The 13,135-nt window shown below is 58.3% G+C and overlaps 5 protein-coding genes across 5 annotated transcripts; 3 read left to right on the top strand and 2 right to left on the bottom strand.

The window, feature by feature from the left end:
- Window positions 1-390: 390 nt before the first annotated feature.
- On the top strand, window positions 391-4,025 carry FA10DRAFT_282699 (hypothetical protein; the record flags this gene model as incomplete). The annotated part of the gene is made up of 3 exons (XM_025523788.1): window positions 391-712; window positions 780-1,310; window positions 1,375-4,025. The coding sequence occupies 3 exons, from the start codon at window positions 391-393 to the stop codon at window positions 4,023-4,025; spliced, it is 3,504 nt and encodes a 1,167-aa protein (XP_025380223.1).
- Window positions 4,026-4,304: 279 nt separating this feature from the next.
- On the bottom strand, window positions 4,305-7,589 carry FA10DRAFT_263738 (NIC-domain-containing protein). Its single transcript, XM_025520349.1, has 6 exons — window positions 7,216-7,589; window positions 6,922-7,152; window positions 6,104-6,852; window positions 5,238-6,042; window positions 4,730-5,170; window positions 4,305-4,668 (listed from the first exon to the last, which is right to left on the bottom strand). Exons 1-6 carry the CDS (start codon window positions 7,534-7,536, stop codon window positions 4,354-4,356), a joined length of 2,862 nt encoding a protein of 953 aa, XP_025380222.1. The 5' UTR covers window positions 7,537-7,589; the 3' UTR covers window positions 4,305-4,353.
- Window positions 7,590-8,212: 623 nt separating this feature from the next.
- On the top strand, window positions 8,213-10,076 carry FA10DRAFT_225377 (HECT-domain-containing protein; the record flags this gene model as incomplete). The annotated part of the gene is made up of 4 exons (XM_025518644.1): window positions 8,213-8,461; window positions 8,545-9,480; window positions 9,548-9,900; window positions 9,974-10,076. 4 exons carry the CDS (start codon window positions 8,213-8,215, stop codon window positions 10,074-10,076), a joined length of 1,641 nt encoding a protein of 546 aa, XP_025380221.1.
- Window positions 10,077-10,137: 61 nt separating this feature from the next.
- On the bottom strand, window positions 10,138-12,181 carry FA10DRAFT_12316 (hypothetical protein). The gene has a single exon (XM_025517935.1). It carries the CDS (start codon window positions 12,050-12,052, stop codon window positions 10,286-10,288), a length of 1,767 nt encoding a protein of 588 aa, XP_025380220.1. The 5' UTR covers window positions 12,053-12,181; the 3' UTR covers window positions 10,138-10,285.
- Window positions 12,182-12,223: 42 nt separating this feature from the next.
- Window positions 12,224-13,112, top strand: FA10DRAFT_263735 (hypothetical protein). The gene is made up of 2 exons (XM_025520348.1): window positions 12,224-12,863; window positions 12,933-13,112. Exons 1-2 carry the CDS (start codon window positions 12,311-12,313, stop codon window positions 13,046-13,048), a joined length of 669 nt encoding a protein of 222 aa, XP_025380219.1. The 5' UTR covers window positions 12,224-12,310; the 3' UTR covers window positions 13,049-13,112.
- The last annotated feature ends 23 nt before the right edge of the window (window positions 13,113-13,135 follow it).

Raw genomic sequence — 13,135 nt, 5'->3', positions numbered from 1 at the left:
ACCACTGGACTGGCTCGGTGGATTCGACTTCCGATAACGACACCCGGGGCGGCCCAAAGCGCCAATTGAGGATAGCCGGTGCCCCAAGGGACCGCGTTGCCGATCGGAAGAAGCTCCGCTCTGCACACAATCAACTCAGCATACCGCTGGAGCACTTTCCCCCTTTTCAGAAACTGGATCCGTTGAGAGGGAGACGGGAGAGAAAGCAAGGAGAGACACCCAGTCGTTCGTAGAGCAAGCCCCATTCTTTGGCAGCCCTCTGTCGGCCAAGGGAAGCGCCGACCGGGTCGCTGGCCACCTACGGTATCGTTGCCCACGATTGTCGGAGACGCAACGACTCCGGCAGCGGCGGCAGCAGCAGCTGGGGCGCCGCCCAATGGCGCCCTGGCCATGCGCAACGCCAAACCGCAGCAGTCGACTGAGCAATACGACGAGTCGGACGAAGGCCCCGGCGAGCTGACTCTGGTCCTCTACAGTGTCTTTATGGCCGTCTCTTCGCTCGTGTTTGGTGGTCTCGGCCTCTTTCACGCTCGCGGAGGATCATCAGATAGCCTCTTTGACTTTGGCGCGATCGCAGAGGGCCTCGACCTCATCCGCCCCCGGTGGTCCGTCCTGCGCCACAACGTCGAGCTCCTCGTCTCGTGGATCAGATCCATCGACCCGGTCACGATCCTCTACCTTGGCAGTGTCCTTGTTCTCGTCTGCCTGATTGGTGAGTAACTTTCATTTCCTGACGAATGACGAACTCTTGCTCATCGAAGAATGCTCGTCCCACACAGCCATCTGGACCAATCCGGGCGAGACGTCTTTCCGGTCCTATCTCACCAACTTGACCCTTCACGAGCACCTCCGCCAGCTCCGCGATGATGTTCGACATCAGCCTGCATCGACGGGCAAGACATCCCCTGAGGAGGAGCTCGAGGGAGCCACGGCGACCGAGGCCCGCTGCATAACGAGGTCTTCACCCCATTTTCTCACTTTTGCCAATCGCATCTCGGTCTCGCTCCGAACACCGGCCTACAAAAGACGGTCGTATGGCCTCTTCAGCATAGTCACTGTCCCTGCGCAACCTGATCTTCCCGCAAGCATCGAAGGCGGCCGCGATGGCGCAAAGGAGACCGGCCTCGTCTCGACGCAGTACATTGGTCTCTTTGGCCAATGGACCCACTGGGGCCGATCGACGACCGAGCTGCCTGCCTCGGAAGGCGCTTCCAGGATCGAGAAGAAGAACAGCAAGCGAGCAAAGGTTCTTGCTCCGCAGTCATGGGGTATCCTCTGTATGCGCTCAGGACGACAGGTCGACGAGGAGAGTGAGTATCACCCTCGCCTATTTCTTATGCGCATTCATAGTGTGACTGACGCATCCATTTACAGAGCTTTCCCATGTAGATGTCCAGGATGCTGCAAAGTCCAAGTCGTCGAAAATTGGTGAAGCGCAACTCCCGCCTACAGCAACCAGCCAGGGTCAGAAGGGCGCAGCGAGTCGAAGGAAAAAGGCCTCCCAGCGACCCAAATTATCGCAGCAGCAAGCGTCGATGGGCAAGGACCCCGAAAGGCGAGGCTCCGATGATCTTGAGCTACAAACTCTTGGTTCTCTTGACGCAGATCGACGAACGTCGGACCCGCTGGTGGCGCAGCCCCTTGATGCGACCCAGGCACATGCGAGCGATGCCATGAATGTCGAGCAGGCGTCTGCTGCTCTCGCTTCCCTTGAGTCGTCAACGTCGCCAAACGCTACCGTGGCTGAAGCACAGATGCAGCTAGAGAGCCTGCGAACAGCATCTGAAGCATCCCGGAAACAGCTTCAGGCCCAGCTCGACGAGCTTCGAGGGAGAAAACGCGATGAGGATGCGGCGCGTGTCGACGTCAAGGGAAAGACGAAGACGCTGGACGAGAGCAAACGATTGGCGGAGGCGTCCAGGAGGGAGGCCGAGAGGAGGCTGAAGGTGGCGACAAGTCTGCGAGAGACGATCCAAGCGAGGATCGATGTAAAGGATCAAGAGGTCAAGGAGCTCAGGGAGAAGGAGCGCGAGTGGCAGCGTAAGGTCGAGGAAGGAGGTCAACGCAAGGTTGAGCATTTGGAGCAGCTTGGCCTTGACAAGGCCAAGACGGAGCGCGAAGAAATGGACGTGGACAAGCAGCTGGGCGAATTGCGAGCAAAGCTCGAGATGCTCGAGCAGAGGGTCATGGAGGAAGATGCCAACCTGGAAGCCGCGCGTGAGCTAGCAGCAGAGCGAAGGGCGGCTGCGATGAGCAGACCCATCCCTCCGTTCTCCTCTCAAAGTCATCAAGGCCCACAGATGTATCCGCTGATCTCTGGACCAGGAGAAGGACCGCCGGGAGGAGACGCCTTCGATCGTCCCGATGCCCCGACTGATCTCTGGAGTGCGTCTGCGCAGCAACAAGAAGTCCCACCTGGCTACAAGGCATACGTTCCCAGTCAGCCACATCAATCACAGCCAGGCCACCTAAGCCCGGACTTCGACGAGGATAATGACGACACTTTCGATCCTACTTTGAGGCCTGGCGCTGGATTCTCTCCCTTTTCCTTTGAAGCAAACCCAGCGCATCTCCAAGCCTACACCGACCACTTCAACAGCGCCAGCAATCACAGCAACAGCAACAGCAGTGGCCTTGTACCGCCAACGACCTCTAGCCATGACGACACGCTAGCGCCGCTTGTGTCCCCTGCTCGTACGCCGCAGCGCAGCCGTCTCAACTCGCTTGCCTATGGTAGTGACGTCTCCGCAACGCCCATCTCTCCCTTTTCTTCAGATCTGCTGCCTAGCAACTTGTTCCAAAACGCCGACGATGATGACCGCCACGTCGGCGTCATGCCCGGTTCGCGCAATGAGCGAGTCGAGGCGGCCTTGAATAGGTTCGGCCTTGACACTTCGGACACATCTGATCTGGAGACTGGCCGCGAAGGAGAGGACGTGGAGTCGGATGACCAGGTTGAGAATGACGATGTTGGCGACACAACGCTACAGGGCAAGATGACCGGCGGTGAAGAGATGGTGCAGCGCAAGAATTCTGCCAGTCGAGGCGCGCGCTCATGGTGGGGAGGAAGAAGCCGCACTGCCAGCAAGGACCGGACTGCGACCGATGAGGCGGCACTGGAGGAACAACAGTGGCAGGCGCAGGACGATGGTTCTGGCAGCAAACGTCGTTCACTTTCCATCTTCCCAAAGCTTTCACTCAACCCTGGAGCCAAGGCCTTTAGCAGCAGCGCCAAGCGTAAGCCCGACAACAATGGTGGAGCGTTTGCGCCGAGCGATCTGGCGGCGCAGGGGGGCGGATGGAATGCAGGTGCAGGACGGGGAGGAGGACCCGATTTCGAGAGCATGCGTAGAGCGTTCCAGACATCTGGAGTAGCCAACGACGATGACGAGGAAGAGCAGGGAAGGCGATCTTGGAGCGCATTCGACTCGTGGCAGCAGTCGCACCAGCCCGCGTCCACTCGTTCCCGCCTGGGACGAGGCGTTTACGGAGCTGCTGGCGAGATTGGCAAGGGTCGTTCCAGCCATCTCGCTGCTGCCACCAACAGCAACTTTGATCTTCGCTCCAGTTCCGAGTCGCTGCCGTTCCAGCGTGGAGGCACGACTGGGCAGGGTGTCAACCAGCGACAGTGGCTCGACGAAATGTTCCTGCCACTCAACAGGAGCACCTCGGCCGGTGCCAGGTCGCTTGGAAGCCATGCATCTTCTCAGGGAGGCGGAGGCACAGGGGCAGGAGGACAGGCTTCGACGAGCAACAGCAGGCCTAGCCGGTTTGCCTTCTGGTCGACCAATGGCGCAAGCAACGCGTCAAACCAGTCGGCGGCCAGTCTGCAGTCTTCGGACGCTGCAGGAGCAGCATCATCGACCGATCCCGAAGCCCAGCAGCAAGGTGACGTGGAAGAAGCATTGCCAGCGTCGGAGAGGCCCAAGACGTCGTCGCGCAGATCCTTCCGATGGTCGAGGCGAATTACTGGACCAGAAGCCTCGTCTTCTGACGCCAATGCTGGTTCTCAGGATCAAGAGTGAACTCGCCCCTTTGCTTCAACCCCGTCGTTCCCCGCGAGCTTCTCTCCCCAGTAACCTTCCTTTTTCTCCCTCTGCCTTGACAGCAAGACGTAAAGAGAAGCCGGACTTTCGCCCCTTTCGTCCTTCTCATGCCGTCCCTTCCTACTCGCACTCATGTCTACACTTCTCCTCCGCAATCTCCTTGTCGGTACATCTGTTCTTGCTGCAATCATGGAAAAAGGAAGACCTCACAAACTGCAGCGTTGGCTCTTCGGCCATGTTTCTTGTGCCTCTGGAAAAATCTGAATGAAGCTCTCACATTCCGCTTTCTACTTCTCTAAACATTACATTAGTGCAGGTAGACATCCAGCCTCGTCAATTGGCTAAAGGTGCTCTGCTCGATCCTCAGCCTCAGCATGCCCGCAAAGAGCATGAGCGCCCTCGCCTTGTTACGGATCTCGACGAGCCTGGCCTGCTTACCCGACTCGCCAAAGGGCGACTCCTTGACGAGGGCATGCAGCTTCGAGAGGAGGTTCATCGTGAGGAGCAGGACGTCTGAAAAGTTACGCGAAATTGACTCGTCGACGTCCTTGAACGACTCGGCCTTGCGCGTGATGGACACGACGTCGCCCCGGAGTGGGATCAGATCGAGCGATTCAATAGACTGCAGAAGTGTCAAAAATCCAGTCAGCCTACTACCTTTGTGTGCTCGCAAAGTCACTCACATTGAGGGCCTTTTCGAGCTCGCCCTGTTCAGCCAGAGCAAAGCATTCCTTGAGCTTGAGCAGCACCTTGCAGGTCTGAAGCTTCTTCGGCGAGATGGACCGAAGGATATGGTTCTGCCGCTCATACGACTCCAATATGCTTCGCGCGAGCTGCACCGTGTCGATGACCGAGGTGAGAGACGACGCGTTCGCATCGGCAGCGGCGGTACCAGCGTTCGCCGAGGAGGACGGGGTGCTCGGCTCGACGAGGCAGGCGCCGAGCTCGCGATTGACGACGTCAATCACACGATCGTAGTCTTCGGCGATGTTGTAGAGCAGAATGGCATCCCTCGTTCGGCTCTCGGCCTCTGACTGGCTCGCGGCAGCGCCGACGATGTTTGTGAGGAACTCGCGCGAGTCGGAGAGCTTGATGATGCCCAGACTCTTTTCGATCAGACCAGGCTGCGGAGAAGAAGAAGTGAAATGTCAGCGACACGCCAAGCCTTTGCTGTGGACACAAGAAACTCACCGTCTTGACGCCATCGTTCCGCACATCACCGAGCAGCTCAAAGTACTGCCGACTCTCAATGACGAGAGCCCTGACGAGCTCATGGCATTTCCTCGTCTGCTCCTCGCCGACGGGAGGTGCGCAATCGGCATTGAGGCAGATGAGATAGACATACTGCAACGCCCTCTTTGCGTCGGCCCTCGAGAAGAGCCGAATGTATCGCTGGATAAGCTTGCTGAAGTCGATCATCATCAGCTCGGCGCCCGTCGTTGGGTCCAGCATGGATGTGAGGTAGTCGACGTGGGATGTCTTTGACAGAGGTGGGACTCGCAATAGGCTGTAGTACGTCAAGGCGACGGCAAAGTTGACGGCATCGACCTGATGTTGGCCTCTCGAGTAGAGGAAGCCGACGGCACGCTCAAATTGACCGACGAGAATGAGCATGAGGAAGTAATGCAGCGGACGAAGCCCCTTCGGGTCAAAGTGGGCTTCGCCGTACTTGGCCACCTTCGTGCCGAGATCATGAAGCGTAAAGCGATCTCGCAGCGAGTCGGCACCTCCGCCAAGCTCGCTTCCGGGACCTTGTTCCTCAGTGCCTTCGCGGATCATGGACAGCTGGCACCACAGCCACGTCTCGGTGTCCTTTGTCACGGCGGCTGGGAAGTTCTTGTTAACATCGATCCGGCCGATGAGCTTGTACAACGCTTGCTTGAAGCCGTCTAGAGCGCCTCCGTCTGCGCCCGAGAAGGAGGAAGCCAGCATCGATGTTCCTCTGAAGCGAGCGTTGTACTCTGCCAGAAAGCGGTCACGAAGCATCTTTGGCAATCTTCAACAAAACGAAATGTCAGTGCCGCCTACTTTGTCCATGATCGGTGGGGACGACTCACCTCCTGTCGGAGCTATCAAGCCATGCCTTGAAATAGGAGGCGAAACCACCGCTGCCAGAGCCGCCATCAAGCTTTCGGAGAGCTTCGTCATTGTCAATGACAAAGCTCAGAGCAGCCTGGGTGTTGCCAGTGAGGAGAAGATAGAAGATAGTGCTCCACGCGGGCACGAGACCGCTGGATGTCCTGATCTGCTCGAGGTCTTGAGGCCACCTTCCTTCGCGGTCGGTGAAGCTGACCCTCTGGAAGGCGACGATGCGATCGAGAACTGACGGCGCACCGCCCAGCTGAGCCTTGACCGGGTTGGTGGCAATCTTTGCATCGATATGGTTCGAGAAGTGACGCTGAAGGAATTTGAGAGAGCCTGCGACGATGCCCTTGCGCAGGTCTTTGCCCTCGGCCCCAAGCCAGGCGACAGAGCCGTCGCCAGCACCCAGATAGGCGCTCGCATACTGCCTTTCGCGGATGGCACGACCCTTGAACTCGCCATTGTCAACGTCTGACTCGCCGACGACGTGCCCCAGGGCGACCCACGCCTCGAGAAGATCCGAGGCTGCGCCCGGCCCGCTGCCGTTGGCTGCCTCTGGTGTTACGGCGCCTGTCTTCACGCTATCGGCGAACGCATTGGCGAGGGCAAATGGTGTCGAGTCCAGTCGATAGCTGTTGAGGCGCTCAACGACGGCATGGTATCGGGACAGCCGCGAGTGCAAGGCTGTGTTGGGTCCTGGGACATTCACGCTTGATGCATAGTCCTAGTTGTAAGCGGGGAGAACAAGGTCAGAATAGAGCGCGAAATAAGCGAGAACAAACGATTCACTCACAGCGCGGCTGGGCGTGTATCCTCGCGAAGAGCGCAGGAGAGACTCGTCGCCACCGCCTCGCCGAGAGGAAGACGAGTGCTGGCCGAGCTCCTCAAAGACGCGAAGCTTTTGCCTTTCCCAGTCTCGAGCTTCTGAACGACGTAGATTCCGACGAAAGTCGTTGAGCGTTTCTCTGCGTCCTTCTTCAATGACAGCCAGGATGACCTGCTCGCGAGTGTGTCGGAGGTATGACTGTGTAGCGCAGACGAAAGCCGAATTAGCATCGATCAGAATGATTAATAGGAGAGCACCCACATCAACATCGGTGTCGTAGATTGGCTGCAGGGGCTCAAAGGCCTCTGCGATGTTTGCTTGATTGATGGTCTCGGCCAAGTTGCCGGCGTCGATACCTGCGTTGGCGAGAAAATAATGCGCCTTTGCGTCGTTGCCAGCTGCCGCGGCCGAGGCAGCTTGCGATCGCGCGAGAGCAAGCTTCCTGGACTGCGATTCGATCTGATCGAGCCCGAGCTGAATCGAGGGCAGGTCGGAACGTGAGCCAGAGAGGTGCGTCGTCAGCTTCCTCGACTGCTGCAGCAGATCTGCCAGGCTGGATGATGACGGCCCCCCGGACGCCATGTCCATGTGTGAGTCCATCGCGGCCGGTGTTTTTCCGTTGGCCGATGAAGAGAAGGATCTTAAGATGGCGACGAGCGACGACCTCTACGCGTTCTTCTTTTCCAATCCCTCACAAGTCGAAAATAAGGATCAAGCTCGAACAAGAACTAAGTCACGCGCACTCCAGGGCCCTTTTTTTCCTCCACTGCCATTTCGCCTGCGCGCAACAGACGACCGGGTCAAGACGCCTTGATTGCAGCTGACCGACCACCTTCGACGCGGTTGAGTTTGAAGGCAGCAAGGAGGGCGGGATACTGGCGAGAGAGAGAGAGAACGATGTCAGAGTGAGTCGAGTTAAGTTAATCGCTGTCTCTGCGGCGACCAACATGAGCTGACACCCTCGGCATTAAGCCCTGATCGGTCCCAATCACCTCATGGGCGACCGCCGATGGCCGCCATATCGGGTGCTGATCTGTCCGGCATTCTCTCCGCCGTGATGACCGCTGGTGCAGGCCCAGAGGCAGGTCCTAGTGGTAGCAGCCCCGGCCCCTCGTCAAATGGTCACCCGGCCGTCACTGTGGTGCCCATCACGAGCGCAGGTGACGCTTCTTCAGGCCGGGATTCGAACATGATGGCCATTGATGGAGACGACCTGGCCTCGCTTCTCGGTGGCGGAAGCGGCGCTGCCGATGCGATTATGGGAGGCAGCAGTGGCGGTAGAGATGGGGTCACATCATCTGAGCCCGCCGTGCAGAGAGAAATCGAAAGGGCAGAGAGGGAGGGCGTGGCAGAAGAAAAGGCAAAGGGGAACGACGAGGAGGAAAAGGAGCTGGCGAGGGTGTACGAGGCTTTTGATTTTGATCCGCTCTGGAGCAGACTGAGCGAGGCGCTCACGAGGATGAAGGGTGATCCAAACGCAGCTCAGATCTTGCTGCCCTTGATCGAGGTGAGACCTCTTCTCGTCTGCTTCCTACTCTCTTACTCTCTCTCTCTCTCTCTCGGTCGCACTGACAGCCATTTTTTCAACAGAGTCTCATGGTCGTGTCTAAGCACGCGGCGTCGTCAGAGCCACCACCTGCTTCATCCTCGTCGATGCGAGGCTCGATGTCGCCCATGACCGAGCGAGCACCAGCGCCCCGGACGAAGAAGGAGCAAATGTACGACAACTTCTTCACCTTCACCGAGAGACATCGAAAGGTGCTCAACTTCATGGTCCGACAGAACCCGTCGCTCATGTCGGGTCCTTTCAGTCTCTTGGTCCACAACCCAAAGGTGCTCGACTTCGACAACAAGCGCAATTTCTTCACCCAACAACTCCACAAAGCTAGACGAGAGCATTACACTCCGCTGAGCTTGAGTGTGAGGAGGCAGTACGTTTTCTACGACAGCTTCAACTTCTTTGCAAGACACTCGGGGCCCGAGATCAAGCACGGCAAGCTCACCGTTCGCTTTTACAATGAGGAGGGTATCGATGCCGGAGGCGTAACGAGGGAGTGGTTCCAAGTCCTGGCCAGAGCCATGTTCAACCCAGACTACGCTCTCTTCCAGCCCTGCGCGGCTGATCGGACCACGTACCAGCCCAACAGGGCGTCCGCCGTCAACCCCGATCATCTGTCGTACTTTAGATTTGTTGGCAGGGTTATCGGCAAGGCCATCTACGATGGCAGACTTCTCGACGCCTACTTCACCCGATCCTTCTACAAGCACATCCTTGGCAAGTCAGTCGACTATCGGGATCTAGAGGCCGTCGATCCAGAATACTACAAGAGTCTCGAATGGATGCTTGAAAACGACATTACAGACGTGCTAGACCTCAACTTCAGTGTCGATGCTGAAGAATTTGGAGAGACCAAAGTCATCGAGCTAAAGCCGGGGGGCACAAACATCCCCGTCACGGAGGACAACAAGCAAGAGTACGTCCGCCTCGTCACTGAGCAGCGCTTGACGGCCTCCATCCAGAAGCAGGTGAGCTCTGCACAAATTCAGATCATGCCTCTGCTCTAGTGCTGATACGGCCTTTCTCCTTCTTCAGATTGACGCCTTCTTGAGCGGCTTCAACGATGTCATTCCGCCGGAGCTGATTCGCATCTTTTCCGAGCAAGAACTCGAGCTCCTCATCTCAGGCTTGCCCGACATCGACGTCAATGCCTGGAAGAACAACACAGAGCTGCACGGCTACACGGCCTCGGATCCCGTGGTGCAGTGGTGGTGGCGAGCAGTGCGGAGCTTCGACCAGACGGAGAAGGCAAAGCTTCTTCAGTTCATCACGGGCACCAGCAAGGTGCCTCTCGAAGGGTTTGCGCACCTGCAGGGCGTGCAAGGCACGCAACGCTTCAACATTCACAAGGCGTACGGGGCTGATCGATTACCAGCTGCGCATACATGGTGGGTCCTTCTCCTTCTCTCCACTCCCCATACTTCACGCACGTCTTGGAAGCTAATAAAAGGGAAATGGCAGCTTCAACCAGCTAGATCTACCCCAGTACGACTCTTACGAGAAGCTCCGCTCACAGCTCCTACTGGCCATGAACGAGGGCGGCGAAGGCTTCGGCTTTGCCTAGTCCCACTGTCCTTGTATTGTCACTACTTCTTTCAATACATCATACGTCCTAATAATCTTTTTCTGCAAGGGAGAATGTTCATTGACTGGTGATTTGTGGTAGTACGACGTCGACTTGTGGCAACGGCGACCAAAGAGGGTAACACTGACGAGTCCTTATGAGATGAAAGCAAACGCAAAAGAAAAAAGAAGGCACGCCTAGTATGCCATTCAGCTTAGTCTCGAGGCCAAGGAACGATCGTCTGGCTGAATGCGATCCTTCAACGATCGTTCTTCCCTGTCTCCGTAATAATCGTCCTGGTAGCGCCGCTCTCCACCACCTCCCCGGCCTCGACGCCTTCGCCTCCCTCCTCCTCCTCCTCCTCCGCCTCCATTCCGATCCCCACCGCCACCGCCGTAATAAGAGTTGTCCAACCGGTCCGACATCATCCTCCCGCCCAAGTCGCCCTGACTGCCCACCGGCTCCTCGCCCCTTTCGACAAAGGCGTAATGGAACGCGTCGTCGTCCTCATCATTTCCCCATCCACTCGTCCTGGGTGCCCTCATTGCGCCTCTTCCCCTCACCCTCACGCTGCCGCTGGTGCCGTCGCCCCGGTCATCTCGCCTGGCCCGCCTCCTTGCATCGGGCGACAGGCTCCTCGAGCGGTCCCGTGACCACTGCATCCTCCCGCTAACTTCCTCCTCGACCTCGTCCAGCGGGTCGAGCCGGTCACGGCGCTGCTGCCGTTGCCTCCCAAAGTCATCGAGCTCGGCATCCATTGCTGCACGCTTGCCCTCCTCGTCGCTGCGCCGGACCCTCGCGCCAGGGAACAGCTCCGGCCGCTCACTGGCCGCACCAACGACGAGCGGCTTCGCCACGACGTCTCTACCCGCGTCCAGGCCATGGTCTCTGTACCACTTGCTCTGCCTTGCCGCGCCGGACGACTTGACATCGAGCGACTCGATGCACCATCGTATCCACAGCGTGCCGCGCAAGCTCTCGAGCTTCTCAAAGTCCTTGAGCTTGGCTGTCGGGACAGACAAGCCTCGCTGCCGTTTCCGCTGGCGCATCCGGTCCTCGCGCTCCATCTCGCGGTAGATCTCGGGGACGTCTGCAGGCAAAGCTGATGGTTCTTCCTCCTCGTTGGCGTCTTCCTGCTCGGCCTTTTGCTGGACATGTCGATAGCTGCGCAGGTCCATCGCAGTGTCTCTCTCAGGGCCCGTATAGAGCTTGGCTGGGAACCGGTGGGCTTTTCGCGAGATCAAGAGGCTCTCGAGCAGCATCTGATCCGGCTCGTCGGGCACTTGGTTGCCCCGGTCGTGCTCCAGCTTGGCGTCTTGCGCCCTCTGCAGATCGTCTGGCGTCGGCAGCGGGACGAGAGGCGCAGCATTCATGGCCGTCGCAGGGCAGAGATACTCGATGGCGAGCCTGGCAGCGTCGGCATTGGCAAAGACGACGTTGCAGGCCTGATCGTTGACCCACTCGAGACCCAAGGGCTGCGCGCCAAAGTGCGTGACATAGCTGAAGAGGCGCGACGTCGAGCACTGGGTGATGGGCGGGCCTGCCATGTGAAGGACCGAATACCTGAGATCGAGGATCCCGCCGATAGGCCGAGGCACCTCGGGTGGTGCTAAATCACCCTCGCGCTCCTGTCCGCCTTCGAGCTCGTCATCGTTGAGCGGCGAGACGCCCCGATTCGCGCCAGCCCGGACGCTCTCCTCGACGGGCAATGCATAGAATCTTGCGCCTCTCGCTCTTGCCTCTTTTTCTTTACGTCTGGCCTCTCTCTCCTGCCGACGCCTGAGGCGCTCCTCTTCCGTGAGCTCGGAGTCGTCTTCCATCTCCTCATCCTCGTCGTCGGATGCAAAGACTTCCTGAGGTGCCAGGTGCGGATTCAGATCCCACGTCGCGCCCTCCTGGCCCAGGGCAGCATCCGTCGGCTGGATCCGGCCCTCATCCTCTGCCTCGCCGTAGTCCAGCATGCCGTTCTCTGCCATCTTTCCGCAATGTCCGTGGTCCTCTGTTGGGGCCTGAAGAGACAGACACTTGATGAGAGAGATCGGGGGTGATGAGATCTAAAAAAGCTTCTCAGTCCGACCGACCGGAGCACGTGGTTTCTATGCCAATACCGGTAACCTCCACGAAGAAGAAGAAGAAGAGAAAGACGCCACGCATTAACAGCTTATGAGCCCCTCATCTCCTGCTTGCGCTACACTCTGTCCCTGCGCGGGCGGGCGACAGTAGGAGAGAAGGAGATGGTCCAGAAGAATGTGAGCTCGCATGTGGCCCATTTGAAGAGAGTCAGGCCGCCGCCGCCACCGCCGCGGCTGCTGCTGCCATCTCTGGTGCCCCGGGCGATTCCGCGTGAGAGGACGAACCGGATAGGCCAGTCTGGCGCAACGGCGTCGCACTCGACGTCGCTCTTTTCCCTCTTTGTGCGGCCGATCAAGGGCAGCGTCACTGATCTGTACGCCCGCGCGCCATCACTGCCGCAAGAGGCGGCCGAGAGGGGCCTGCTCAAGAAGAAGCACGCCTGGGAGCGCCTCAAGGTTGGCAAGACGTGGCGCGACGGCGAGGGTGAAGAGGATGAGACGTATTACGATGGGGAGCAGGACACACCAGAAGTCCGGCTCCAGAAGCGAAGAGAAGAGCTCAGCCGGACCGTGGTGCCGACACTGCTGCTCGTGTCTAAGAAGAACGTGCACAAGAGCGCAGTTTACCGCAACCGCTGTCGCACGAGGTTCAACGCTGCTTTTCGGACGGCACTAGAGAGCAAGATGTTCCGGTCGGGTGATGAACTGGCTCAAGGTGAGAAAAAAAAAAAAAGGAGCAGGTACTGTTTGCGAACAGGAAAGGAACTCTGACACGCGCAACTAGGCCATGCGTACATCTTTTCGATCCGGAGGGAGGTCCACGATGCGCCCATGCTGACCGTCGTCGAGGAGGTGACGCGAGCGCTGCAGGCCATTAAGAGGAAACTGCGTTCGTCGTAAACAGTGGGGAGCCCTGTAACAATACTGCAAGTCTGTGACATTAGTCAATGGCCATTCTCTCCATGAGGAGGGACGCTGTAAAAGTAA

Source organism: Acaromyces ingoldii (genome assembly GCF_003144295.1).
Source record: "Acaromyces ingoldii strain MCA 4198 unplaced genomic scaffold FA10scaffold_1, whole genome shotgun sequence".
Taxonomy (NCBI): Eukaryota; Fungi; Basidiomycota; class Exobasidiomycetes; order Exobasidiales; family Cryptobasidiaceae; genus Acaromyces; species Acaromyces ingoldii.
The sequence above is the reverse complement of the archived record's forward strand: the minus strand, read 5'-3'. Positions and strand labels throughout refer to the sequence as shown.

Coding starts and splice junctions, on each gene's coding strand:
- FA10DRAFT_263738 (XM_025520349.1), bottom strand. CDS start 7,536: ATGGCGTCCGGGGGGCCGTCATCATCCAGCCTGGCAGATCTGCTGCAG. Junction 6,853..6,921: donor GATACACGCCCAGCCGCGCT/GTGAGTGAATCG, acceptor GCTTACAACTAG/GACTATGCATCAAGCGTGAA. Junction 5,171..5,237: donor GGAACGATGGCGTCAAGACG/GTGAGTTTCTTG, acceptor TCTTCTCCGCAG/CCTGGTCTGATCGAAAAGAG.
- FA10DRAFT_12316 (XM_025517935.1), bottom strand. CDS start 12,052: ATGGCAGAGAACGGCATGCTGGACTACGGCGAGGCAGAGGATGAGGGC.
- FA10DRAFT_263735 (XM_025520348.1), top strand. CDS start 12,311: ATGGTCCAGAAGAATGTGAGCTCGCATGTGGCCCATTTGAAGAGAGTC. Junction 12,864..12,932: donor GGGTGATGAACTGGCTCAAG/GTGAGAAAAAAA, acceptor ACGCGCAACTAG/GCCATGCGTACATCTTTTCG.